Source organism: Corvus hawaiiensis, chromosome 17 (assembly GCF_020740725.1).
Source record: "Corvus hawaiiensis isolate bCorHaw1 chromosome 17, bCorHaw1.pri.cur, whole genome shotgun sequence".
In the NCBI taxonomy this organism is placed as follows: Eukaryota; Metazoa; Chordata; class Aves; order Passeriformes; family Corvidae; genus Corvus; species Corvus hawaiiensis.
The window spans coordinates 8,278,355-8,304,440 of record NC_063229.1 but is presented as its reverse complement, the minus strand read 5'-3'; the positions used below and the strand labels follow the sequence as shown (position 1 = coordinate 8,304,440).

The 26,086-nt window shown below is 52.4% G+C and overlaps 1 protein-coding gene across 1 annotated transcript in view; it reads right to left on the bottom strand.

Annotated features, from left to right (window-relative positions):
• CDH22 (cadherin 22) overlaps positions 1–26,086 on the bottom strand; it is a 76,715-nt gene that overhangs the window by 33,656 nt on the left and 16,973 nt on the right. The window contains exons 2-4 of the mRNA XM_048321763.1: positions 18,169–19,127; positions 14,001–14,295; positions 4,637–4,756 (exon numbers count right to left, since the gene is read on the bottom strand). Of these exons, the coding sequence (XP_048177720.1) occupies positions 4,637–4,756; positions 14,001–14,295; positions 18,169–18,393 (640 nt within the window). The 5' untranslated portion in view covers positions 18,394–19,127. The remainder of the gene's footprint in view (positions 1–4,636; positions 4,757–14,000; positions 14,296–18,168; positions 19,128–26,086) is intronic.

Sequence of the window (26,086 nt, the reverse complement as noted above, 5' to 3'; positions counted from 1 at the left end):
AGCTCTGGTGGATAAAGGACAGGGATGGGGCACAGACCTGCACAACCCTCTGGGCACACAGGACCACACACATACTGATACATGTGTGTTTCCAGGCACCAAGGAGCATTTTTAACAAACTGGCAAGAGCAGCAGAGAAATGTGTTCTGCCCCCCACCACCACATCACACAGATCAACAGCTCATCAGCCCAGCTCAGCGTGCAGCAGGCTCCCAGACACAGCTCCTCTCTCAGTCCAGCTTCACTGCCCCAGGACCAGGGCTGTGGTCTATCTCCAAACACAGCAAGGCTGGAAGGTAGGGATGAAACAACTAAGGACTGAACACAAATAACCATCAGCTTCATCCCAGCAGGCCAGTATCTCCATTCTTTTTCTCCCTGGCATAAAAAACCTCTAAGCCCTTACCAGCTCGGTCTTTGAATCAGGACACAGGCTCTAAAACTCAGGAGCTGGTTTAAGTCATCATAAATACCAGACTGCATTTCAAATACCCTCTGAGTCCTTCTGCCTTTTTCCTGCATTCAGCAGAGTGACAGATTTGAAGAACAACCTCTTCTTTACGGTAAAAAGTCAGGTTCCCTTGCACTCCCCCAAACTGACAAGCTGGCTTTTAAGGAAAACACCAAGCATCACGAAACCTGCAGTGTTACATGCTGTGGTTGCTCTGTAGCACTCAATATCCCTGCAAAGGGATGAACAAGACTGCTGGAAACAGGGGCACCAGGTTGTGGGGTGTTGGGCATTTTCAGGTTCCCTCCCAAGGAAGGCTGTGTGCAAGGGATCACAGGGAGCAGTGAGTCTCCAGCCACGCTGCCCAGGGATAAGAAAGAGCACTGCAAAGGACATGGGAACAGACATGAGCAGGCAGGCACAGCTGGCTGCCAAAAGAGAGATTTGCCCCTATAAAGGCGAATAATCTGCAGTGGTACAAAGAATGCAGAGTGATATAAAGCATCATGAAAACACAGCCCTGGGATTTAAATGCACAGATTTCTCCTCTCACGTAGATGCACTCAGAGTGCCCACACTCAGGTGCCTGTCTCTGTATCTGAAAAGTATCATCTTGAAAGATCTTGGTGAGGATGAGATTCCTGGAGCTGGAACAGGAGCTGTCACTAAACCTCCCACCCTGTGTCACTCTGGGCAGAGCTGGGCTCATGGCCCAGCAGTGGTGAGGGGGGCTCTGCTGTCAGATTAGTGCTCTCACCCAGAGCCAACACCCACCACAGCAGAAGAAGCAGCAGGGCAGAGCTGTGTGCTGGTCGCTGTGAGAGCACAGCCTCCTCAGCAGACCAGGGCAGCCACAGCACAGGCACTGCAGCTCACCTGCTGCAAGGAGCAAGGATTGGCTGCACCCCTTCTGAGTGAGGAAGGCAGCACAAAGCAGAACAAGCTTAATGCCTGCAGGCTCCTGCAACAAGCCACGGGGTTATTCTTATAGCTGGCAAGAAAACCTTGCCTCCAAAGCTTGTGCATACAAAGCTCCCCATTCACACCAAAAAAGCCAGCCTAGACCTTCAGCATGCACAGGTGAAGTTCTTGAACCTGATTTGGGGTACACAACACAAGTTTCAGTCTGTGAAACTGTCTTGGGGTGACTTTATGATGTGTATCCCATATCGCTGCCCTACGCCCAGAAATTAATTCTTGTGGCTTTCTATGCCTCTAAACTGAGCCTGAGAGGGAGAAGGAAAAACTGAGCAACACTTTTTCAAAGCAGTTTGCAGCTTGTTCAAGGTCACACAGAGATAGTGACTTTTTTTTCCCAGCTGCGGCAGGGGAGTGAGGAAGCAACCGGCTTGCTGCTCCTGGGTCAGCTTTTGGCCAGTTGTTCAGCTTCTTTTTCTCCAGAGAGAGACTGAGAGCTGAACTTTTTTTCCCTTCCCTGGAATTTCAGATTTTCTCCCTTTTCTACTGGACTGCTCCAATACCAGAGCACACCAGGAGGACTTTCCACCTAATCTCAAAGCATGAGAGTGGCTGGTGTGTATGACAGAAAGAAAAGCCCATGTGCATCAGCTGTGCTTTCTCTTCAGCATCATTCAATTCTGGAATCTTCCTGCAGCATAAATGCCATACTGCTGCTCCCACTATTGCAGTGGAGCCATTTAGATGCTTGTCTTCCTCCAAAAAGACCCGAGACACTACAGGCATTCAGGACTTACTGAGTGGCAGGACTTGGCATAGCACAGCATCCAGACGGTTTGGGTCTGCCTGTGAAAGGTCCATTGAAAACAAAATCCCAGCTGAACACTACAGCTGGTAACATCCAAGAGCAGGAGACAAAGTCAGCTACACATGGTCCATGTTCTGTACTCAAGCATGGAAACCACTTTTGTACATGCCACACCTGTGCTATGTAGGAGGGTGTGAAAAGAACACAAGACAGGGAGGGAAGAAAGAACCTGTGCTGGAAGGAGTCAGGGGCTGAGGTGGTGTGCAAGGCAGCACATGCATGCATGGACCTGCAAGGAATGGCAGAGAAGGAGGTCAAAACAAAAAAGGGAAATCAAATTGTTCTTCATTACCATATATTATAAGAAATGTAACATGCCAGGTTTTTATGGTTCTTTTTATGGCCATTAATAACAATGGTGGCTCTGAGAGCTACACTGCTGCTATGGATAATTAAATCTTATGCTCAGGGCAGAAGCTGGGCCACCCCGGGCAATCAGACCTGGATTCCCCTGTGCAGCATAAAGACTTATTCTAACAGAATAAGAGTGGGAGCAGGCTGGGGTGTGCTTGGATGGATATGATGACACTGAGTGCCCCCACAGCACTGCTGCATCCACATGGGCCAGCACTGACAAGAGGGGCACGAGGCCACAGCACAGGCTGCAGCCACAACCTGAGCGGCTGATGGGCAGAGCTGCAGCCCTGCTGTGCTGCCACACTGCCATTTGCAATTCAGACACTGCCAGAGTCAGCCCCAACACCTGTGTTAGCAGCCAGATATCCTGGAAACAGACACGCTCAAGAGGGGCCGGAGTCTTCTGCAGACTGTCAGCAGTTTTGCCTTTATGAAACACAAGCAAGTAAAACAGTAGATCAACCCCCCAGTGTACAGAACAGCCAGCTTGAGAATTAAGACACAAAAAGTCAAGGAATCAAGAAGCTTGGATTCCCAAAGTGACATTAATTCTCACCACAGTCCCACAGGGCACATTTTAGTTTATGCCTTAATACAGAGCATTAATGTGGCAGGAAGCTGAGCCTCTGCACGTCCTGGCTTGTGCAATTTGCTCCCAGTGGTCCCTCTCCATTCTAGCAGCCAGACTTCCACTCACACAAAGCTGTCTCAGATTAACAGAATCTCACGTGCACCTGAATTTTCAGTGTTTAGCCTATTGTTCCTACACACACAATATAAAACAAAGCAAATCTGGGAGAGAAGAGAGCCCAGGTGCAACAGCTCCAGACCAAGGGGTGGGTACAGCCCCAACCAGCTGCTTGCTGCCCTCTCCCCACTGCATCAGCCTCTGTCCAGCCAAAGGCATTTTCCACCACATGCCACAGTGCTGATGTCAGGTGTGTGTAGGAGCTCCCAAACTCCGAGATCTGAGCCTTCCTCCAGCAGCAGCCAGGCTGATGGCAGAGCCGGGGCTGGGACCAGCTTCCCCATGTGCACCAGAGCGTTGTGAGGAGGTGCAGGGCTTCTTGCAGATGCAGAGGCTCAGGCACACAGACCTTCTTTACACTCTCCTTACACCAGAATCTCCAAACAAATTTCACTCTGACTTACATAAAAACAGCCTCAGAAAATATCTATCAGCACAGACACAGATCAGCCTGACAGAGACTGGTACTTCAGCCCAGGGGTTGATATCAGTCCATGCCACTGTGGTTCAGCAATAGGGTGGGGAGGACTTTGCTGTCCAGTTTTCCAACACAAGCTGCAGCCCCTCAGCCTGCTTGTCCTTTGACAAATTTTCATTAAACTATGGGCACTTTACTGCATGCTTTGTGCCTTAAATATCTCTTATTAGCATTTGAGTGTCTTCCTCCTTAGCAAGCTTGTGAGGCTCCCATTAAGGGTAATGAGAGTCAAACTCCTGGGAGGCAAGGAGAATATATGCCCCAACATCTCCTGGTTATGGTCTCCTCTAACCAGTATGTCAGAGCATCATCTGCCAGGGATTTATTACAGAGGCATTTTACAACAGGCCCTATTATAAGTTATTAAGGAATGGAGCAGCTTCTACTGTTCTTTCATTAAATATTAATAGAACATTTATAAACCTATCCTTAATTTAAAGTGCTACCTTTAATCAAAGCCCTGGTGATAATGATGCAGCCTTTGGTAAGGCCCCTTTGGTAGTATTTAAACCTTCTACACTGAAGTTTTATGCGCCTGTGGGGGCATCCCTGCTCCAGGCAGAGAGGAGCTCTGGCAAGTGCAGGTGCAGACCAGGCACTCTGGGCTGGCAGCTGCAGATCCTGCCCGCTGCAGGCAGGGCATGGAGCTGGGCAGCAGCCTGAGCAGGGCTGCTGAGCTTCCTCTCCAACACCCCTGCCATGAGAATGCAGCATCAGTGGCCAGCAGGGAGGCACAGAGCTGCTGGGTCACAGCCATGCCCAGGACACACGGCCACTGTCGGGTCTCCTGCCCCAGCCCAGCTGGGTGCTGCTCACCTGTTTTACTGTCCACAGTGAAGTGCTGCTCCCCCTCCAGCACACTGTAGACTACCCGGGCACTGCTCCCATAGGTGGGGTCGTCAGCATCAGAGGCCATCACCTGCATCACAGAGGTGCCTGCAGCAGGGACAAGAAGGAAAACAGAAAGTCAGGGAGGAGTTGAGAAGAGCAACACAGATCTCAGAGCAGAGCCAAACACTGACTGCTTGCAAATGATGAGGGAAAAAAGAACAGCTAGGTGCAAATGCAGCATCACCTCCCCACCAAACACCTGAAAGTCAGGACTCCAGACACTGCTGCAAATGCCTCTGGCATGCTGCAGAGTGGCAGGAGGGACAGAAGGGACAGGATGCTGGGCCATCCTGGGGCAGGGTCTGCTCTCCAGGAGATCACTGGTGTGAACAGCTGGGAGCTTTTCTCCCAGTAGCCTTCTACTGGACCATCTAGGAAGGAGCTGGGGATATCATACTCACACCTGCCCCTCCTGTCAGCACAGAGTGACATGGTCACCTCGAGACCACAGAGAGACCACCCAGCTAGGGCCTGACCCACGCTGCAGCACCACTGGAGCCCACAGACCTGCACAGGGACAACAGCCACAGGAGAGGAAAGGCTTTCACTTGCCCAGAGCCAGACATAGCACCAGGTCCTCATGCTCTACACGTAGCAGGGCAGGAGGACTATAAATTGGATAAAAGTCCATCAAATGTCTGCAATTAAGTTATTGATTTTCAAGGCTGCCTCATTAAACTGGGCACTTCACTCCAACTGTCCCTGTGATGGCTTTAATTTGACATCATGTTCAATTTAACAAAAGCGGGACCCAGGACATGAGGGTGGGGGCAGGAGCAAGGGGGCTGAGATCTAGAGAGACAACAGAAGGCAGGAAGGAAGGGAAGCCTAACCCTACCTCTAGACACCTTGAGAAAGGAGGTAGTGTGACCAAAGCATTGTGAGGACAGGTTACCCTGTTTCATTTCTAGCACCAGACTCAGTGCATCCCTGCCCAGAGGTCAAGCCCTGGCACCAGTCAGTCAGAAGCAGCCTCTGTTCCTATGTCACACCAGGCAGATATGGAGCTGAAACCAATCCAGAGGGGGATGAGAAGCTTCAGTTCCTGGTGCCTTCCTCCTCCCTTGCCAGGAGACCACAAGCCCAGAGCCTGCAGGCAAGCCAGGGAGCTCCTGCACCAGACCTGCCCGGTCTCAGGCACAAGATGAGGCAGCACAGACAGCAGTGCTGCTGTGAGCAGCTGGGATGCACACACTGCCCCCAGTCCAGTTCACTCTGATCTCCTGGAAAGGGTGTTCACTGAGGGAAGCGAGCAGTTACCATGGTTGCTTTTCATTCTCCCTGGCAGCTTTCTCAGAGCTGCAGCTCTGCTGATAACAGGAGAATCCCCCTCATCGGTCTTCAGCAACAAGCTAGTTTGAGTCAACTTATTTATGCTTTGCTGTCTCCAGTGAAGTTATGGTGCATCCCTGCCAGGCAAGTCCAGATTTTACACCACGGCAACACTGGCTCTCTGCCTCGCAAACAACTGTTTAAGAAATACTATTGCTGCATTTCCTCCTCCTCTCCCTGGCATCACACAACTCCTTCAAGCAGGTAAGAGCCAAGGCAGATCACCCCCACACCAGCACTGCACATTCCCTTGGACAGCTTGGCATGTTCCCTTGGGAAGCTTCTGCTCAGAGAGCAAAAAAAGGGACCAGAGAAGAGAAATGACACCAGGATCTCCAAGCATCCCTCTCCCAGCTGCAGTAGAGAAGCCAGCTAGGGATGCTGGAGGTGCCAAAGTTTGAGAATCACACAAAGCAGTACCTGCCCCTGAGAACAAGAGAGGGCTCCCTCTGCACAGCCTGGCAGCAACCAACCGAGAGCCCGGTGTCCACAGCAGCACCCACTCCTGCACCTGCAGCACAGGCAGAGCCTGCTGACTTTGCACAAACATCCCATGCTCCCAGAACCACTTGGTTCCTGCCTAGGGTGAGGAGATTCAAAACTCACCCACAGGTACCCAAGCCCACAGAAGGCTCCTGGCCCACAGCTGCTGGACTCTCCCAAGAACTGGAGCAACAGGGCAGCAGATCCAGCTCCATGTCCCAGGGGTGAGCCCCATGTTTGGGACCAGAGCTTTCTGCTCTAGGGCAAGGGAAACCAAGAAGCACGAGGAGCATTGCAGCAAGACACCTTCACTCAGAGGCAGAGGATGGGGCACACTGCCCTTGGGCTGCAGCCAGCAATGCCAGAGGTGCCCTTCCCCACCTGCTCTCACAGCATCTCATTAACAGAAGAGCAACATCAGCCAGGTAGGGAACACTGAGCCCACTTTGTGCCTTGACCTGTCGCCCGCAAAGGTGCACTGCAGCCTGCTCAAGGTCACCTAAAGGGTATCAGGAATCTATCAGTTCAGCTTTCCAGCATCCTCCCCTAATCTCCACTTATCCCTTTTCCACCCCTCCCCTCCCACTCTCTTTCCATGTAAAGAGCAATGGTGTTCAGTTTCAGCTTAACCTGGTCTCCTCCTTTCTGCAGAGACAAGTTTTCCCTGGCTCCCACCCTGCTCCAATATTAGTCCCTGCTCTCCAAGCACAGCACTGCCCACAGCAAGTACAGCATGTACAGCTTTTATTTAGTTTTCTGGCACATGCCTTAGCCATAAAAGATACACTAAATAAAATCTAAACATCCATCATGTACTCTATCACCCGCCTCCCATAACCAAGAAGCCTGAGCCTGTATCCAGAGAGATAATTAGACATGTAAAATGAGATAAGACCTTGGTTCCTCCCCCGACCAGCTCACTCCGCAGATCAGAGGAAACCAACAATTTTACATAAAAATGAACAGGTCAGTAGGCATCTCTTATTCTCCCTCTGCAAAGGTGTGATCTGGCACAGCAGATCAAACGAACCCTGCTCCCCCCCAGAAGAAAGGGGGAACAAGACCCTCACTTCCAGAGCAATCCTTCCTCCAGCCTAGCTGACTCTGGCTGCCAGCCATCCTCTGGCCCCATGGGCCCTGCCTGGGCTGCCCCCATTCCACACCCTGAGCCATCCTGGAGATCTGCCAGGGACAGCAGCCAGCCCTCAGCTCTGCCAGCAGCATCCCTTCTCCGCTGTGAGCCAGGGTCAGCAGGGCAGGGAGGGGCTGCCCACACCGAGAGGTGCCCACGATGCCCCAGGAGCTGCGGGATGCAGGAGCTGTGTCTCTGCAGGGTCTTATCCCACGAGTGCAGAGCCCAGCCGGCCCAGCCACCCTGCCATGCTGAGTGTCCCCAGGGCACAGCAGCTCAGCCCAGTGCCCTGGATGGGATGGATGGGGCTCTGCAGGGCACCTATGGAATAGCAGTGCAGGTGTGTCCTGGCATCCGTGACTGCCTTCCCACAGGACCCAGAGCCTCTGGGGCCAGTCGCAGCAACCCTGCAGGAAGATGGCTGATAGCTCCAGACCACTTGCTATGCCACTCACTCCAAACACGTTTAGCTAAAAGATGTGTTGACAGGCAAACTCCAAACACATCCTCAAGCAGAGAGGCCCTGCACTGAATCCACAAGCAAGTGGCTGGGACCTGTCACTTCCCCAGGGACAGAAGTACAGCCAGGCTCTGGGCAGGCAAAGAGGCAAATGAGCAGCAGGAAAAAACAACACTTGCTAAATTTGACTGTCCCTCCTCATGGCAGCAGTCACCCTTCCGAGATGAAACCAGGAGCCTCTAGATGCTCTCCAGACCAGCTCTGGGGCTCAGTTGCCACCTTCAGCTCAGGCAGAGACCAGGGACACTTTCTGGCCATGCTGAGAGCCCTTTCTGTGTGGATCTGGCCAGCTCCAGGACAGCACTTCAGCACTTCAGTCCTGCAAAACATCAGAACCCTGCAAGGAGTGCTGTGTCACACAAAGCCACGTGCTCTGGCCTGATGCCAGCGTGCAGCACTTGCATCCCAGGGGCCTGAGTGCCATGGGGCAGGAGGCAGGTGGGATTTTATAAACAATGCAATTCACAGCTTTTGTCTGGCCCCAAACACCTGCAGTGGCTGATGCACCCCAGACACACTCAGGGAGGACATCAGGGGAAAAAAAATGAACTAGAGCAGCTTAAAAATTACTGGAGCAGAAGTGAGTTTCTTGCAATCTTGTGAACATCCTGATTTGGTAGAAAGCCAGGCCCAGAGGAGATTCACTGCAGAGCCCTCACACCCTGCAGGACCAGCCCAAGGGTGATAACCTGCCAGGGGTGCAATTGCTCAAATGTGCTACTGTGGAACTTCTTTTGGGGTGTCTGGGCAGAGAAAGCCACTGCACAAGGCACCCCACCCACTGGCATGAAGCAGGTAAACATGGTGCCATGGGGAACAAACCAAATCATTCCATGAAGAGGCCCAGGTTCCCTGCGGGGCTGCCAAATGCAGCCTGGATGAGGTGGTCTCTTGGGCAGGGCAGTGTTTGGAGCCTGTCCAATGACCTAGAGCACAGTGCAGATAGGGAAGGACTCATCTTACTAAGGACAAACAGACAGGGCAAGCCCCAGCTCCCAGCCACTTGCAGTCCCAGCAGCTTCCAGATACACACAAGTGACTTAAGCACTTTCTAGCAAGGGCAGGGGGGGAAATCAGATTGCCTGCAAGTGTTCTGGCTGCATGGTAAACAAAGTGTTTTTCTCTGCTTCCAGCATGGAGATTAAAAAATTTCTCTTCACAATAATCACTTCTGCATTCAGCCAGCTTTGTGCTGGAGTCAGGGCTTGACCCCAAGTTTCTGCCTGTACAGCCAAATCGCCTCTAATCTGGACATGGTGCTACACAGAGAAATGAGAGTGAAATGCATCAGGGGAGGAGTATGTTCTGATGAAAGCATATGCCTTTCCTGGCATGCTCCTCACTCCAGGCCCTGCCTACTCCCCAAAGACCCCACAAGTGAGCTATGGGCTGCAACACCCACCCTGTGCAACCAACAGAGCTGGCTTACAGGAGGCACAGTGTGCTGGATTTGGGCTCACGCATGAGTGCAGCAGACAGCTGTTAAGCAGACCCCAGGGAGCTCAGGAAAGGAGCCCAAAATACAGCTAATTTTAGCATCTCCCGTAACAAGGTGAAGCTCCTGCAGTTCCAAGGTAGCTGGCTGGGTCCCATCCTACATTGTTCTGCAGCTGCAGGTCTCTCCCTCTGGTACTGGATTCTGCTCAACTCTGATGTTTTGGAGAGATCCACACTGGGGTACCCACAGAGGCTGAGCCTCAGGTGCCAGCACTGATCAGCTTTCAAGCTCTTGGCCAGCAGCCTCTCCCTGAGGTGACAGGACAGCAGTGGAGCTGTGAACAGGGTTTGCAGCTCAGGCCCCATCCTGCAGACAGACTGCTCCTTGGGGTGCACAGCAGTCAGTGAAAATGCTCCCAAGCAGCCCCAGGAGCCCGTTTTCCTCAACCTGGGTGACTCCAGAGCATGGCCTCCAGCCCTGCCCCCCCCTCAGGGGGCTGAGAAGGGACCTCTCTACCCCTCTACAGCCCCAGCTGCCCTCCGTGCCAGGCCCAGGTCCAACTGCCCCTTCTGCACTCAAATGCAGCAAGCATCCCACAGCAGCTGCACTACTGCTCCTGATGCCCCAGGCCAGATCAGTTTTCTAAATAAAAGCCAGTTGCTGGTTTTGCAGCTGGTTCTGCTGTGCCAAGGGAGGCCAGATAAAGTTGTTGGGTCACCTTCCATTTTTGATGTGCTTCTTCTAAGTGCAGGATATCCCTGTGTAGAAAACAATGACTTCCCCAGCCTGGATCATAGGCTGGGGTTAGCTCCAGGCACCACCTCTGCCTTTTACAAATCCCACACTCCAGCCTTATCCTCCTGACCATCCTGCATCTGCCACTTTTGATCCATCAGATAACAACAGCAACCCCTTTCCCTTTGCAGACGTTTACAGTGAGTCTGGATGAGTTCATGGAAGACAGATACTAAAGCTGACTAAACCCCCAGAAACCACCCACAGCCAAAGAAATTTCCAAGCTGGAAACAGATGATGGCTGGGAGAATATTAAGAGGAGCATCACATGTCCTGTGTGTGCTGTTCCTCTTTCCTAAGAATGCACTCTGACCACTGCCAAGGCAAGGTCCTGGAACAAAGAGGCCTTTAGTCCACCCCCAGTCTCACAGTCTCAGGCAGCACGTACGATGTCTACCCAAACACACTGCCCTGGCCCCAGCACAGAGCAAGGGGCAGCTGTGTTGCAAAGCACTCCCAGTTACTCTGAGAGTTTGTGCAGTTCTCTCATTTGTTATTCCTTCTTAGACACTAGGAAATCAAATGACTTTCCCTCCCAATTAGTACTCCTTCATTATGCAAATAATGTCCTTTGATCTGCTCCTGCTGTCACAGAGCGGATCTGACTGTATTTGGTTTATTCCTCTTCACGCCCCAGGAAGGCACCCACCTCTGGGAGCTGGGACTCTGCTTTTGGCAGGGAATGGGGAGTGCAGCTGAGAGCTGCCTTGAGTGAGGACAAAAACCACCCAAGCACAAACCCCAGTGAGGTCTGGGGGGGAGGAAGAAGGTGTCACCCTTAACTTTTCAGGCTGGGATGCAGAGCAAAGGCTTCAGAGCAGCAGAGACAGGGAATGAGCAGCTCCCTACAGCTCCAAGCTGGAGAGCAGCCCTGCCCTTGGAATGGCCCCACCCCAGCCCCTTCCCCAGCAGAGCACAGCTGAATCCAAATGGTGCTGAGAGCACGCAGGATCACCAGCAGGTCCCCAGGCTTTGATGCTGATACACTAATAGCCAACCTTTGTACCCCTGCTTGGCCAACACCAAGCTGGGATCACCTCCAGCCACGCTCAGGAAGGCAGCAAGGCACACTCCCCATTCACTCTCATGAAAATACCCCACAGGTCTAGGGGAGATGCTCTGTCCAGCTCAGAGGCAGCAAATGTCACTATCAATACCAACCACAACAAAGCCACAAAATGATCACAGCTGCACCCAGCCTTGATGCCACAAAAGGAGCACACTCCCACACAAAAAGGGCCTGGTGGGGCATTTCCCACGAGAATATCTTGAATTTCACCTCCCTGGTCCAGCAGCTTCCCATGTCCTGCACCCTCAGCTGTTCCTACAGCATCTGGAGCTGAACTTCTTACACCAGGTCCATGACCAGCCCCATCTATCTCCCAGCTGCTGAACCTCAGAGGGTTGAGCAGAAAGCTCCTTGCCAGTTTACGCTTTCACAGGATATGTCCATCTTGTCTTTTGTGCTGCCTGTTCCTGGGCAAAGCACTGGTAAGCTGAAGGGGAAGCAGGAGGGAGCTGGGGACTTGCAGCAGCATGTGGGTCCCTCCTGCTCTTCACTCACACTGCTGGGGCCCAGGCAGCAGCACCATGGGAAGATGATGTGTGATGCCCTCCCTGGGCCATCTCCAGGGTGAGGCTCCTCTGGAGGAGCCCATACACTCCCCAGGATGGCCAGGCTGCAGAAGGCTTGAGGCTGCAGCAGGCAGGTAGCCTGGAAAGCAGAACAGGCTCTTGGCTCCAGCTCCCCTCTCTAAGCACACAGCTGGGAAATGCAGCCCACGCCGTTCACAGTACTTCTCTTTACTTTTAACTTCCGAGTATTTTAATTTGCAGGAATCGCCTTCTTTCATGTTGTGAAACCGTGTTTCTTTCTCCCTCTGATCTCCAATTTCGCATAGAAACTGTCTCCTTTGATATGTCTTGTTCACATCAGTCTGATCAGGCAGCTCCATAATTGTTAGTGATTTTCAAAGAACTGGGATCCTTGTCTAATACTCAGAGTTGAGAATTCCTTGCTTTTTAAAATGTTGTTCAAGCAAATTAGATTAATTTAATTTCTTTCTTCCCTTTGGGAACAGGATGCCTCTTGCTTTGGTGCCCACATGCTGTCTTTCATTTCTCCAGGAGCATACAGCTATAGTTCAAGGGGTCACTCTCTGACTGAGGGAAGGATTTGCGCAGGTAACTAGAAGCGAAAGGAGAGCTTGGGATGCCTCAGGACAATTTTTTCTCCATACATCAACAGAATCCAAGCAGCAGCAGCTCCTCTGGTGCAGGCAATTCCTGTACATCTGTACCTGCTAGAGGCCACGCACCAGCCTTGCAATATGCTGCACATCAACCATGGAGAGCTGGAGCTCTGTCCTGAGGCAGAGCAGACCCGAGCACCATCTCCTGCGCTCTGCTGCCAGGATGCCTCTGCAGCCAGACCTTCCTGCAGCAGCACAGCAGGACCTGGTGCTTCACCTGACTTGGCCTGTCAAGCCCCTGGTGCAGCTCGGCTGCTCCCCCTGCCCCAGGGGCTCTCTGCAGTCCCAGCACTGTTACTGTCCCCTGTGCTGACTCATCCCCTGCTGACAGTGTTGGGGTCCTGCCTGATCTTCGACGTCAGCCTTTCACAAGCTGTCTTCTACCTGGATGTAGCCTCTGGGAACAGTGATTTACAGTTCCTGCTTGCAGCACATGCTGACACACACAGCCTGCTACAGAGGTAGCAGAGAGCCCAGGGAATGGCATGGACAGAGAACAGTGTGGACAGGGAATGGTGTGGCTCTGGGCAATGCAGCACCAGCCACTCTCACACTCCAGCTGTGCTCAGCAGCATGGGAACCCAGTAACAGGAGTGAGGGCAGCTCACACATCACCTCCCTGCACCCCTCCTGATGCTTGGGTGAGCACAAAGCCAACTGTCCTGCTCATCATCCCAGCCTGGCCCCCAGAGCTTCAGTGAGGTTGATCACCAACACACTTAGAAGGGGTCTGGTGCCAAGGGGATGGGCAGCTAAGGCTTAACACAGGGAAGCCACTTCGGTCACAGGGACATGAATTCCCCAATCCCATCCAACAATGCCTGGCCCCTCAGAGAAGAACAGAGAAGGGCGTGGCAGTGCTGCATGGGGACACAAAGGGATGATGCCCAGGCAGCCCTGGGGCTCAGAAGAGCAGCAAAGCAGTGCACAGAGGATGGCCTGAGCTGGGGGAGAAGCACCACTCAGACCAATCTGAACCACAGGCAGATGTGAGCCCCTTGGCTTGTGAGGGCTTAGTCCAACCCCCCAGCATTGAGGAGGGAGTGGGCTGTACAAAGCCAGAGTCAATGCACAGCGGGCAGCTGGCACCACCACGACCCCGTCCCCAAAGCACGGCTTAGGGCTGAGACTGAGCACTCAGCCAAAGGCTGGCAATCAGCTCAGAGGATTTATCCACTTGCTTTTCTTAAGCCACCTTATTTATTTTTCCCTTTTGGTTCCCTAGCTCTGGAATCCCTGGGATTTGCAAGTAGTTTTTGTGGGGTACAGCAGGCTCAAGGCTTGACAGGAGAGAGGCACAGGTTTCCCAGCCCACATCCTCCCCTCAGCAGACCTACCGACGGGGGACAGCTCCGCCACGCTGCCGATGTAGGGCCCCTCCAGGAAGCGCGGCTCGCTGTCGTTGATGTCCTGCACCTTGATGATGAACTCTGACTCGGGCTCCAGCAGCTGGTCCGTCTGCCGGTCCCGGGCCTGCGCCCGCAGCGTGTAGAAGGTTTTCTGCTCCCGGTCCAGGCGCTCGGTGGCATGGATGTCACCTGTGATCTCATCGATGAGGAAGATGGTCCCTGCGCCCTCCCCGGAGATCGTGTACTTGATGGAGCCGTCTCCCTCATCCGAGTCTGAGTGGATCTGCCAGGGAAAGAGGGAAAGGGTGGGAGCAGGCTGGGGCCGTGCTTGTACCCAACCCTAGCCACCTGCACAAGATGCCCGTGGTCCCTGTGCGATGCCCCTCTGCTCCTGTTGGACTGGAGAACGAGAGCATCACCAGACAACTCCTGTGCACAAAGGAAGGCCCAATAAACTGGGACTTCAGGCCTGCCTTTAGGGCTCTGCAGATCACAGATTCTGCCAGTGCTCACCCCCACTACAAACCAAGAGACAAACCACATCAATAAGGGGTTAGGAGATGATGGAAAAGACAACTCAACTGCACTCCAAAAAAAGAGGCTTCCCTATGGGCAAGGACACAGGACTCCGGCAGTGTGGGATCACCTCTCCCAAGCTGCACAGGTACCTCAACATCAGCATCCATCCTCCTCTACACAACCAACTGCCCAAAGTCCATCCTCATCCACCCGCTTTGCCCCAGCCACAGCCACCCTCCATGATCTGGGCAGCTGGTGCTGACAAGTCTCCCTGCTGAAGAGCCCACACACTCGCTGCACCCCTGTGCTGGGTTTACATGGCAGGGTAACAGGGGGTCACGACATCCCATCATCATGCCCAGAGCCCCATCTGGACAAAATCTGCAAGAGAATGTGACAAATCGGCTCATGTTCAGGAGTGCAAACAGACCCTGAGGAAGATGCCTTTGCAGGCAATCTCTGCTGCTTCATTTTTTAATTAAGACAATGTTTGGAATTAGGAAAAGAAAGGATAAACAGCAGCTCCCCATGGACCAAGACCTGACTGGAATCCAGGCCAGACGTCCAGAGATAATTTTATTGGTGGCATTAAACTGAGTTACGAGGTTTTTACAATCCAGCCACTTATGAGAAATCTATTAACAGTAACTGGACAGGCAGAATGCATCTTGACAGAGAGCAGCATGGGCATTAATTGGGACAATCCATAACGGGACAGGCCCCCGGAAAGGTTTCATCAGCTGCTTTCATTTGTTTCCTACAATTTCTGCTTAGAATCAGCAAAGTCATGTCCCCCCTCCAAAAAAAGAAAAAAGCCGTCCATTAATCGGCTAATGAAATATGAAAATGTTTATGGGCCATTCAATCTTCCAAACTGCAGTTCTATAAACCACCTTTCAGACATACAGCTCTACCAGCAAGAATTTATACCAGAGCTGCCTCTTTTTTTACGATGCCTTCATTATATTTGTCTTGTTAGATACAGTTTATATATTTATTTCATGAGTGAAGGACCCACACGTTAGACAATTCAATGCATTTTGCACAACATTCACAAATTACTGCCCATGGTGACACATCTCTCAAGGCTTGCCTGGAAGGAGATCTTCACTCAGCTCACAAATAGGGCTGTGAGGCCAGCAGAGTCTGGGACCACAGTGATGGCTTTGGCTGCAAATCTGCTGGGGCAGCACCTCTTGGTATGTGCCTATGGGGTGGTCATCCTGCCCTGGCCCCCTGAAGCACCCTGCCCTGGTCTGTGGGGATGGTCATCCCAGCCTGGCCATCCAGTCCCAACCCTCCCCACTGGCTGGTGGAGAGCTTGCTGCCCACCCTCTTCACTTTATCATCCTCTCCCCAGTTCTCACTGCTACTCCGTGAGCTTTTCAGAACGAAGAAGGAGCACCAGGTACAGCACAGGTAACAGAAACCTGCATTTTTCTGCTGAACACCAGGCTCATGATTAATAATTAGGCCAGAGATAAAGCATCCAGCACCACATTGAGCTCTCAGCACATCCTCTTCACATATTTGCTCATTTCTGACTGCTCGGAGCAGACACCAGCATCCCTGCAAACCAGAATGCTAGGAAGAAAAATGGAGCCTGGGCTCAAGGGGCTGCAGAGATTGATTTACAGGGGAAGATTAAAAGAGCTAAATCTGTGCTGCTTGGCTAAACAACAACTAATGGGGGAGGGCTGGATCGCAGACTACGGAAGCCCGAGGGGAGATGCCATGGATGCGGACCACATCCCAGGGATGTTCTCTCCTCCCTGTTACAGCAGGCAGGCTTGGGGAGCACCGCGCTCCCACGCAGCCTCAGGGATCCCACCATTCCCTGGGCATGGCAGGAGACTGAAGTCACACAGCCCTGGCACACACTGGGCCCCAAGAGCCACCCCCCAAGAGGGACCACTCTGCCCTGCCTGCAGCTCAGCCCCCAAGCAAGGACAGCAGTGTCTGCAGAACTGGGACATCCAGAGGGCGGATAAAAGGCTGATCTGTCCCATTTGTTAAACAGGAAAATAGTTTCCTTGTCCTAAAAGACTACAACCAGAATTGTTACAAAGCCATTAATTACATACTAATAATTAAATAAAAATTAAATATGAACAGAGGTGCACATTCCTTATTAAAAGCAATTAAACAGAAAACAGAGATACACAAATAAAAAATGACTCCGGGGCTAGAAAAGAAAGAAAATCAAATAAAAACTAGCCCGTAATAAAGGCGCACTCTGTTTGCTCCAACTCATAAAGCCCGAGTTCATCAATTTTCTTTAAATATTAGCAACTTAATTAAATCTGCTTTTTTCCCTTTAATCCTCTCCTCTATCTAAAATAGATCTGTCCACATGCAGAAGTTTGTAACTAGTGCTGACCCCATAATTCTATTTAAAAAACCCAAAGAAATCCACATCAAACTGACAGCAGCCTCAGGGGAAATTACAGTTCAGAAGAAGGATTAGCTGGAGAACCCAGATTTTATGGAAATGGTATCGGCCCTTCAGAAAGCACATGTAGGTGTGTGAGAGGCATCCACAGAGGGCAAGCCCCAGCTACTCTGCAGGGTGCCCCAGAGCAGCAAGGCTCCGGACCCACAGACTGTGCTAGGAGGGCTGGAACACTGCTGGGGACAACAGTGTCCCAGGCGAGCACTCCATCCTCTCCCAGTGCCAGGAAAAGCCTGGTCCTGTTGGCTTTCAGCTCTGCGGAGCCACAGGCAGTGATCTCAGTGCAGGCTGCCTGTTGTTGTGAGCCAGGCAGGTGATGGGGTGGGTGACGTGGAAAGGGGCTGTAAAATGGGTGAGTTGTAGGCTTCAGTTCATTTGGAGCCGAGGCATTGCCAGGCCTAGGACAGGGCCCGGTGCCTCTGCTGCTCCCAGGGGAGCCATGAATTAGCTGTGCCTGCTCTGAGGGCGGCGGAGGAGCACGGCTTTGAGTGTCTGCTGAAACGGACACAAATCACCACTGAAATCCCTGCTGGCCCCCAGCCAAGAAACCCATTTTCAAGCTCCTCCAAGACTCACGCCCAGACGGCTGAGGCCATCAGACAGCCCTGCTGTACAAGCTCTTGGGCACTTTCCTTCAGGGTGAGCCCATGCCTCCAGCTCTAGCTGGATTGTAGTGTGTTCCTCTGACTGGTCCCAACAGCTAGCACTGCCTTCACCCATATACAAACAACACATCTTCCTGACACAGGGGGCAGCTGCTTCTCCAAAGCTCCCAGAAAAGGATAAAGCCCAGCAACCCCAAGGTGAAATGCTCCTTCAGGCTCAGGACACCAGGAGTGGAGCAGAGGTCCATGTCCAGCCTTCCCAGGAGGTCACACACCAGGGAAGTGTGGTGAGGTCCCACCTACAGACCCAGTCCTGCCCACCGTCACCTGCCAGCAGCTCCCACAGAGACAGGGCTTCTTGCACCCACCACCAGACATCACAAGAACCCAGTACACGACTGTGAGAACACAGATGTAAATCTCGGTGCGTGCTGTCCTCATCTTTGGGAGCACATTAACCTAATCGCAGTCCACAGAGTATTTCTCTAGCCATGAACAACCTTCATGTGGGCCCTCTCTCTGCTCAGCATTGCCAGCATGTCCACTCTGTCAGCCCCATGAAGACATCAGGTCAGCTTACCTTCCCCACATACAGCGGCTCTGTGCCCGTGTACTCCTCCACCACAAAGAACTGATTCCAGACCCAGCCACGCTTCACTCGCCCTCCGGCCAGCAGTGCAGGGTCCCCGGGCTCCCCTAGGCCAGGGCCCTCCACCGCCGTGTGCATGGCCCAGGACCCCAGCTCCTGGATGGTGCAGAAGAGCAGCAGCATGGTCCACGAGAAGCCCTGCAGACCCTTCGCCATGGCACTCTAGAAGGCTGCATGAGCAGGAGCTTTTGGACAGGCAGCCAGCATCCTTTAGGGAAGAGCAGGAGGAAAGTCCACACTAGCAGTGTGCGGCTGCCCGGTCAATGCAGAGCATCCCCGTCCCTGCTGCATGCCGTGCCCTGCAGCCAGAGCACTCCTGTCCCAGCGCAAGTCACATCTGTGACAAGAGGTGTCCCGGACTGCCCAATTCTGGCGTAGGAGCAGTCAGTGCTGGTGCCTTGCAGGCAGCTCCTGGGTCTCCAGAGAAGAGTATGGCAGCTGGCATTTGTCCCCAGGGACAGAGCTGCAGGGCTCTGTGCTCGGCTGCTGCCGGTCTGGCTGGGGAAGGGGGTGATGCACAGCCTGCTTCCCACCCCACCGGTGGGCAGGGAACGCCGCAGCGGCACACGGGGCACTGGCACCCACCGCTGGCATTCACAGGAGGAGGAGAGCTTTTCCACTAATGTTTTCACGGAGGACTTAAAAGGATGAGCTGCTGTGGCCAACGTCTGCCTGTCCTGTGGCAGCCTTGGACTACTGTGCGAGGGGTCTGGCAGTGCAGGTGCCCGGGCCTCATGTGCAGTTCACAAGGCCATTTGTAACTCCCATCTTGAGGAGGACGACATCCCAGTGTCTGGTGAAGGGTCTTTTGCCCAGATGATTCCAGTCACTTCCATTCTCTGCTGGTTCATGCAGGGAGGTGCGGGGCAGTCAGCAGCATCTCCAGGAGCCTGGAAAAGGCCAAGGTGTCAGAGCTGGTGTGAAAACAGGGCCCAGTGTCCCCCCTGTGCTGCTCCTGCAGCCTTGGTCAGTGTCTCCCACCCTGCCCTGCCCCGGGTGCTCCACAGCAGGACCAAGTCCTGCAGGTCCTGCCAGAGCAGGAACACAATAGGGAGGGCTGCAGAGCTCTCAGCACTGCAAACATCTGCTCCAGCAGGGACTCTGAGACCAAGGACCCTGCTGACAAGGGCACCCCCTCACCACATGGTCCTGGCTGCTGAGAGGAGTGATGTCTGTGCCAGGAGGTGTCATTGGTGCCCACACTGTTAGGAGATGTGTAGCAGCACTCCTAGCATTGCACAGCTGCCAGTGCCTGTGCAGAACCAGACCACAGCAGTCCTGCACAGGCAGACAAAGCTCATGCTGGGGGATGCCAGCCCCTGGGTGGTGCAGCCTGTCCAGACACTCCTGCAAACCTTCCCTGCAGAACCTTTCTGTCATCTCACCTCTGCAGCCACAAGCAGGAGAAGAGCATCTGTTCAAGAATTCCCCACCTGGCTGACTCTAAAGGTAACAGTTTGAAAAAGGGCTCTGTTGTAAGCTTCAAGCCACCCTCAAGGCACTAAGGGCTGAGACGTGAGACCTTTAGCCAAGGGTACATTGCATCCAGTGAGCACCTGGGGAGAAGAGGCCTGATCAGGAGATGGGGATGCAGCATCCAGCTCTCCCTGCACCAACGCCCTGAGCTTCCATCAGCGCTCTGCAATACCAGCCACAGCCTGATCTACTCATGAAACATGCACCAGTCTGCAGAATTCATCTCCTGTCAGCTGCTACTCTAAATAGGAGGCAGAAAGAGGGTGAGTGGAAAGGGAAATGATCCTGGACTAGATGTCCATCTACTCCCCATAGAAAGGGATCTGGACCATGCTTTACACAAACCCCTGCGTGAACCTAAACAGTCCCAGCTCTTCAGAGGAGGGATAGCTCCCACATATTTCTCCCACTCTTTCCCTCACTTGCCATTCCCCTGTGTGACTCCACCAATGGGGCTGTTTCCCAAAAAGGGAATGTCTGCTGCACTCTTTCATTTCTGCATTCACTTGTCTGGACAAACTCTTCCCTGAGAACCACAAGGCATCATTCCACGCTGTCTGCTCATGGTTCACAAGTTGTGTGTCACACAACGTGCCCAAATCTATTCACCAAAAGGGCTCACGCACATCCCCCCCCCCCCCCAGCTAAGATCACTCACACACACTGGCCTCTTTTGTCTATTTGTGCCTCATTTATGTGCACACACATTTCCTCCCCGTGCACACACACTATATTCCACTCACACATGCACATCAGCTGTCACATGTGCCAGCCCTGTGTGCTTCATGCTCCAAGGAAAACAGGGTCTCCAGTGTATTTTCATGTTAGCAGCCATGGTACAGAAGCACTAACATTCCTCCCCACCCCTCCTCCCTGCCAGCCCATTTATTATGAAGACATTTCCACGCCAGCCAGGTGAGGTTGTTGGCAATGCCACGACTGGGTCTTGCAGCCAGACCTCCCCACAGAGAGAGAGAAGTGCTTCCTCTCCCTGCTCCCAAAGGGCAGCTGCACTGCTGGTGAGGATCCCTATCAAACACCAGAGTATTTAACACCGGAGACTTAGGGGAGCAAGATGACCTGGAGGTGGGTGACAGACCGAGCCATCTCCTCCCATGCATAGGGTAAAGGAACTTCATGGATCAAATGCAGAGATCAGGGTCCCTGCTCTGGCCCAACAGCGCCGAGGCTGCCTGACCCACACCAGGCTCCAGAGCAAGACACTCACAAGAACAGCACATAAGCAAACGTGCTTTATCACGCTTAGGTGGGTATAGAGAAGATAAATACAACAAGGCATTGTGCACCACTGTCACAAACAGCACCTCTCGAAATTGTCATACCTAGGAGATCTGTGGTTATTTTGGAGTAGGTTACCCACACAGTGAGATATGTCAATAAACTGAACAGCACAAGCTGTGCCAGAGCAAGAGTTCCAGGTCAGCACCAAGGGCAAACAGTAAGTGTGGGAAGAACACCCTATCCAGCATCTCTGCCCTGCCACTCTGCAGCACTTCTGCAGGCAACACCTCCGGTTGTATCCAAAGTCTGAGTACAAATGAGTTGTAGCTTGTGAACTCAACTGCGAGAAAGATAATTTTAAAAAGAATCCATCTGCATGTGTTCTCAGGACAACTGTGTCAGCAGAGCCTTGGGGAGAAGCAGTCACCACCTGCTGAAGTCTCCCACTCTGCCCACCCAGCATCCTCTCCTTGCCATCCAGGAGCAGATCCATTTATAAAGTCCTGCCAGAAGCCTGACAAGGCAGCAATGCCAGTGCCAGGGAGCAGTTCTGCAACACTGAAGGCCTTCTGAACACATGGGGAGGCTGAAAGAAAGCCAGTCCAATGGAGCAAGTCCTGGCACCACAACCAACGTCAGCATCCAGGGTCTCCAACTGAGCTGGCACATGAAAGCAGCACATTCCCACTGCCTCCAGTACATAGCACTCAGAGCACACAGCTAACAGAAAGCACCAACACTGGCTCCATGACAGCAGTAGGAGCCACCTTCATTCCCCTCATCACACCATTTCACACCTTAGTGGCATCTGATTTCCTCCACAACACAACTACCCCAGCCACACACTGTAGACAGCCCTGTGCACACAGGAATGGCACTGCTCCTTGTTCAGAAATGGACACTGGGCCTTCTCTGTCAGCCTGACCAGTTACAGCACATAAATGGAAGCAGCACAATCCCAAACAGTATCAATAAACCAGTAAAAATAACAGTTTAAATGCACACACTAAAGCAAGGCAGGAAAGAGGAAGTGAGGGCAGAAGATGCTGCAGTGGGCGAGCTCCACTTGAGCAGAGCAGCTCCCTGGCTGGCAGACAAGCTGGCCCACAGTTCCCAAGGCAACTTGTTCAGCCCTGTTGCATCTGAGCACTCCACAGAGCAGATTCTGCCACGGAGAGGAGAGTCCTGCTGAGCACCCATGGGCTGGGCTGCGTTGCTGTGGGAAACACAACCTTATGTATAGAGTCTCAGCTATTATGCTGTTTTTTATATTAACCAGATTTCTCATCTGAACTCATGCGGTTTGCTGGTGACTGTCTCACGTGTCCCAAGTTCAGCTACTCTCACCTGAGCTGTTTGCGTGCTCTCCCTGTGGGCAGCAATGCAGGTGCTGTAACCCGAGTTGCCTCAGCCAGGTCCCAGACATCAAAACCCAACACACAACCTGTGGTGACCTCCAGTCACCTGCACCACAAAACGCTGACCCAGAGACACCTCTGTAGCCAGGCTCATTACCACAAACCAGATTCTTCTTCTCCAGTGACAAATTCTCAGCCTGCATCTCTTCTGTGACGGCTTCAGGGTCATGTCTCTCCTCAGTGTGCACACCCTTCTTTCCAGCTGTCACATCACAGACCTCTTCCAGAGGCTGCAAATCCAAGAGCCCCAAGTCCTGCTCATGCCCTTGCAGCAGCAGGAATCAAGGCACCCCAGAAGGTCCCATCCACAGGAACCAGGACTAGCACAATATTTATTTCCCTGTGTTATTAAAAACCTTTCACCAACGGCTGGAAGTGCCACTTCTCTCTGCCTCACGTGAGCAGCAGGGCCATAAATAACCAGTGGGAGCTGCTGCTGCAGCCAGCCCAGCCCACAGCAGCACACATGCACCCACATGGCAGCATGCCCAGCACTCACCACACCAAGCAGGTTTCCATGCTGAGGGTGAAGCACCAGACCCTCACAGCGTCCCAGGCTCAGGGTGATGTCCCCTCTCCTGCTGCTCTGCCATTCCCACTTCCCAATTATCAGCAAAATTCCCCCCTCCCCTCAAGAGCTCGTGCAGTTTGTTGGTGTGCATTTGGCACAGCTATACTGTACATCATGTTGACAGTAGAAATTACATCCTGAGCTTATGTTTTACACTGTGCTCTGTCAGAACTCACCGCAGCCCAGTGATCAGGACAAATTGAATAGCATCCCGTCCATGTCAATATTTATTTCATCTTACAAATGCAGGCTGATGCAGGAGAAAGTGGGCAGGGGGAGGGGGAAGACATGGGCAGGCAATAGCACACCAGGATAGCACTGCCCAGTACACCACAGTCCTACATCACCACCCAACACGGCGGGGCCAAGGCAGAGGAGCCCAGGGAGGACTGTCCCACCCAGAGGCCAGGGAGCATCCCTGGGAGCTCATGCAGTGCTCCCATGCACATAGCTCTTCTGGAAGGGTTGGCACACCAGTACTGTTCCTCTGAGACAAGCCCTAATAATTCATAGAAAATATAGAACTGCCCACCAGGTACCAGAAGATGCAAAGGAGGGGAAAGAGAGCCCTCTCTCCTCAACCCTAGCCTGCAGCCTCAGCAAACATGAGCTTGGATGTCCTGTTTGGCTCCTCACTCCTCCCAGCAGAGTGGTACCAGCTACCAGCACGAGCATCAGGACTGCTCCAGCTGTTCAGAACAGCCACAAGGATGCTACAAAAGCTGCTGAGGATCAAGGCAAGAGCAAGGCACTGCTTGTGCCACCCTCTAGAATGGAGAGCCACATCATGAATACCAAGCACAAGACAGGAACTTCTTAAAGCTTGGGCTTTCTTCTGCTTTTCCATGGCCCTTCCACACCCCAGAGGACACAAGGAAATGAAGGCTGCAGTAGGAGGGTTGCTGATCAGAGACAACAGCTCAGTCCCGACGCCCATGGTCCTCTTGCTGCTGGATTAGCTGCCTGCAGAATGAGTTAGAGCAGCAAGAAGTGCACAAGTTTCACACCAGCTTGTTCCCAAAACATGCAAACCTATCTGGAGACCCTTTCTAAAGAGTGGGGCCAACCTCCTGCGCTAACCAGCCCCCTCCATTCTCTGCCCAGCCCTTCCTGACCCCACTGTGCTTTTACCTGAGAGCTCGGAGGGTGTGCACTGGCTCCAGCACCATCCACACATGTCAGCTGTGTCACCTTAAGGGAACAGCTGAAGCCACGTGCAAGCACAAGAGCAGCTCTGGGGATCAAATGAGCGCCAGCTCAGTCTGCCTCCATGGGGACCCCACCTGCCTCAAATCCAAGAGCGTGGGCAGCACAGCAGCCCAGCCTCAGACAGCCCTTGCTGGGAGATGGGGCAGGAAAAAGCCTGCAATTACTCCAACAGCAATTCTTCCCCAGCGCTGCCCACAGTGCAGCACGGGGGCTGTGACCACGTCTCCTCCTGTTAAACAGGATTCAAATCTGCTTAATGCTCCCCTTCCTGGGAAAAGGAACAGGCTGGCTGGATAGAGCACACTCCCCAGATCTGTTGTATGGAGGTAATACAAGCATGGCAAGGCTGCTGCAAAGCTTTAAGATGGTTCATAATCTCCAGGCCTAGGGCTAAGACATGAACTCAGGCTCTCTGGAGCTCACTTTCTTTACTGGATATTGTAAGACAAGATGAGGCAAAGATACCTTTATTTTTCTTTTATAAACTTCTCCTCAAAATCTAGAGATGAGAGATGAGGCAGTCTTGCCAGACATAAAATACTGTCAACTCCAGGCCAGGCAGGTGTTTCACAATCAAGCTTCCAACATCCCACACGCGCTCTCTTGACAACGTACGTCAGTACCACACCAAGCCTGGACCATTGCACCTTGGCCAAGCACCCACCCCTATCCCCACAACTTCCCACAGCTCCTCTCTAGCATTCAAGAGGCACCCCGGGATTACCCCCTTGGGCTGGACAATGGAACGGCCAGGGCACTGAGCCCTCTGCCCCACAGGGAGTACTCTGAGGTTTTAAAACACCAGGGACCAAGAACACAACCTGGCTGCAGCTCCAACTTGCTCTGCATGGCTGCAGCCTCTACAAACCAGTGTCCCTGGCTGGAATACATGAACACACATCACTAATTCTGTAAGGGATGGCAGTACTGCTGAGAAAAAAGGTGTGGGATGCCCACTCACATCAAGAGAGTTGATGATCATAGCCACTGCACTGCAAGTTCCCATTCCACTGCAGATCCCATCAGTGGCATTTAAGTCTCAATGTTCACATAAAGCTGGACAAAGCACCAGAATACTGGTGCCACAGAGAACTGTAAGCTAGACAGGTTTCTGCCACTGCAAACTCTGGAACCCTCGTTGCACCCTCTACTGAAATGGATCCTGCAGAAGACAGGTTCTAACTCAGTGTCCTTTCCAGAACACCAACAAATATTGCCAATCAAGTGAGAGATGGCTAGAGATATTAACCTGGACAGCATATAGCATCACAGTGTGTACAAATGCTGGAAATCAGTGGCCAAAGGATTCAAAATTATAGAGGCTTTTGAAATAAGATACTCAAATTACTTTTATCTTTACTTACACAGTGAAAGGGCCATGTAACCAGTTACCAGATGAGCATATCCCAAGTGCAGGCCCAGACCATGCAAGGCAATGTTTGGTAGCAATCTGCCCTTTCAGCAAGTCTTCAGCCCTGGTACAGTGCACAGAAGACAGACAGACAATGATAAAATCAAGTTCTCTCACTGATGTCACCCTAGCCTCAGCTTTGACAACAGGGCAGAAAACCCTTAACCTGTAGTAAAAGTTTAGTCATGCTTATTCTTGAAGTAAAACTCTGGATTTTCTCCTTCTGCTTCCTTGGAACTATTCTCCCAGCAAGGAACTCCTTCATCTGCCTTTCTTCTCAGATAAACTTGCACACAGTCGAGAAAAGTTCTTTTTGCAGAGGAATGTGTACCTACACAATGCTCAGGTCTGTATGACTAAACATTTCTATTCTCCCTTCTTTTTAAGTTGCTTTAAGTTTAATTATTGTCCCCTTTGATGCTGCCTTGAGAAATTATAATAGAAGAATGAGGCAACTGCCAGAGAAGGAGCTATTCACAACCTTTTGACTTCTCATGTTCAGTAACCTTCTACTATCAGACA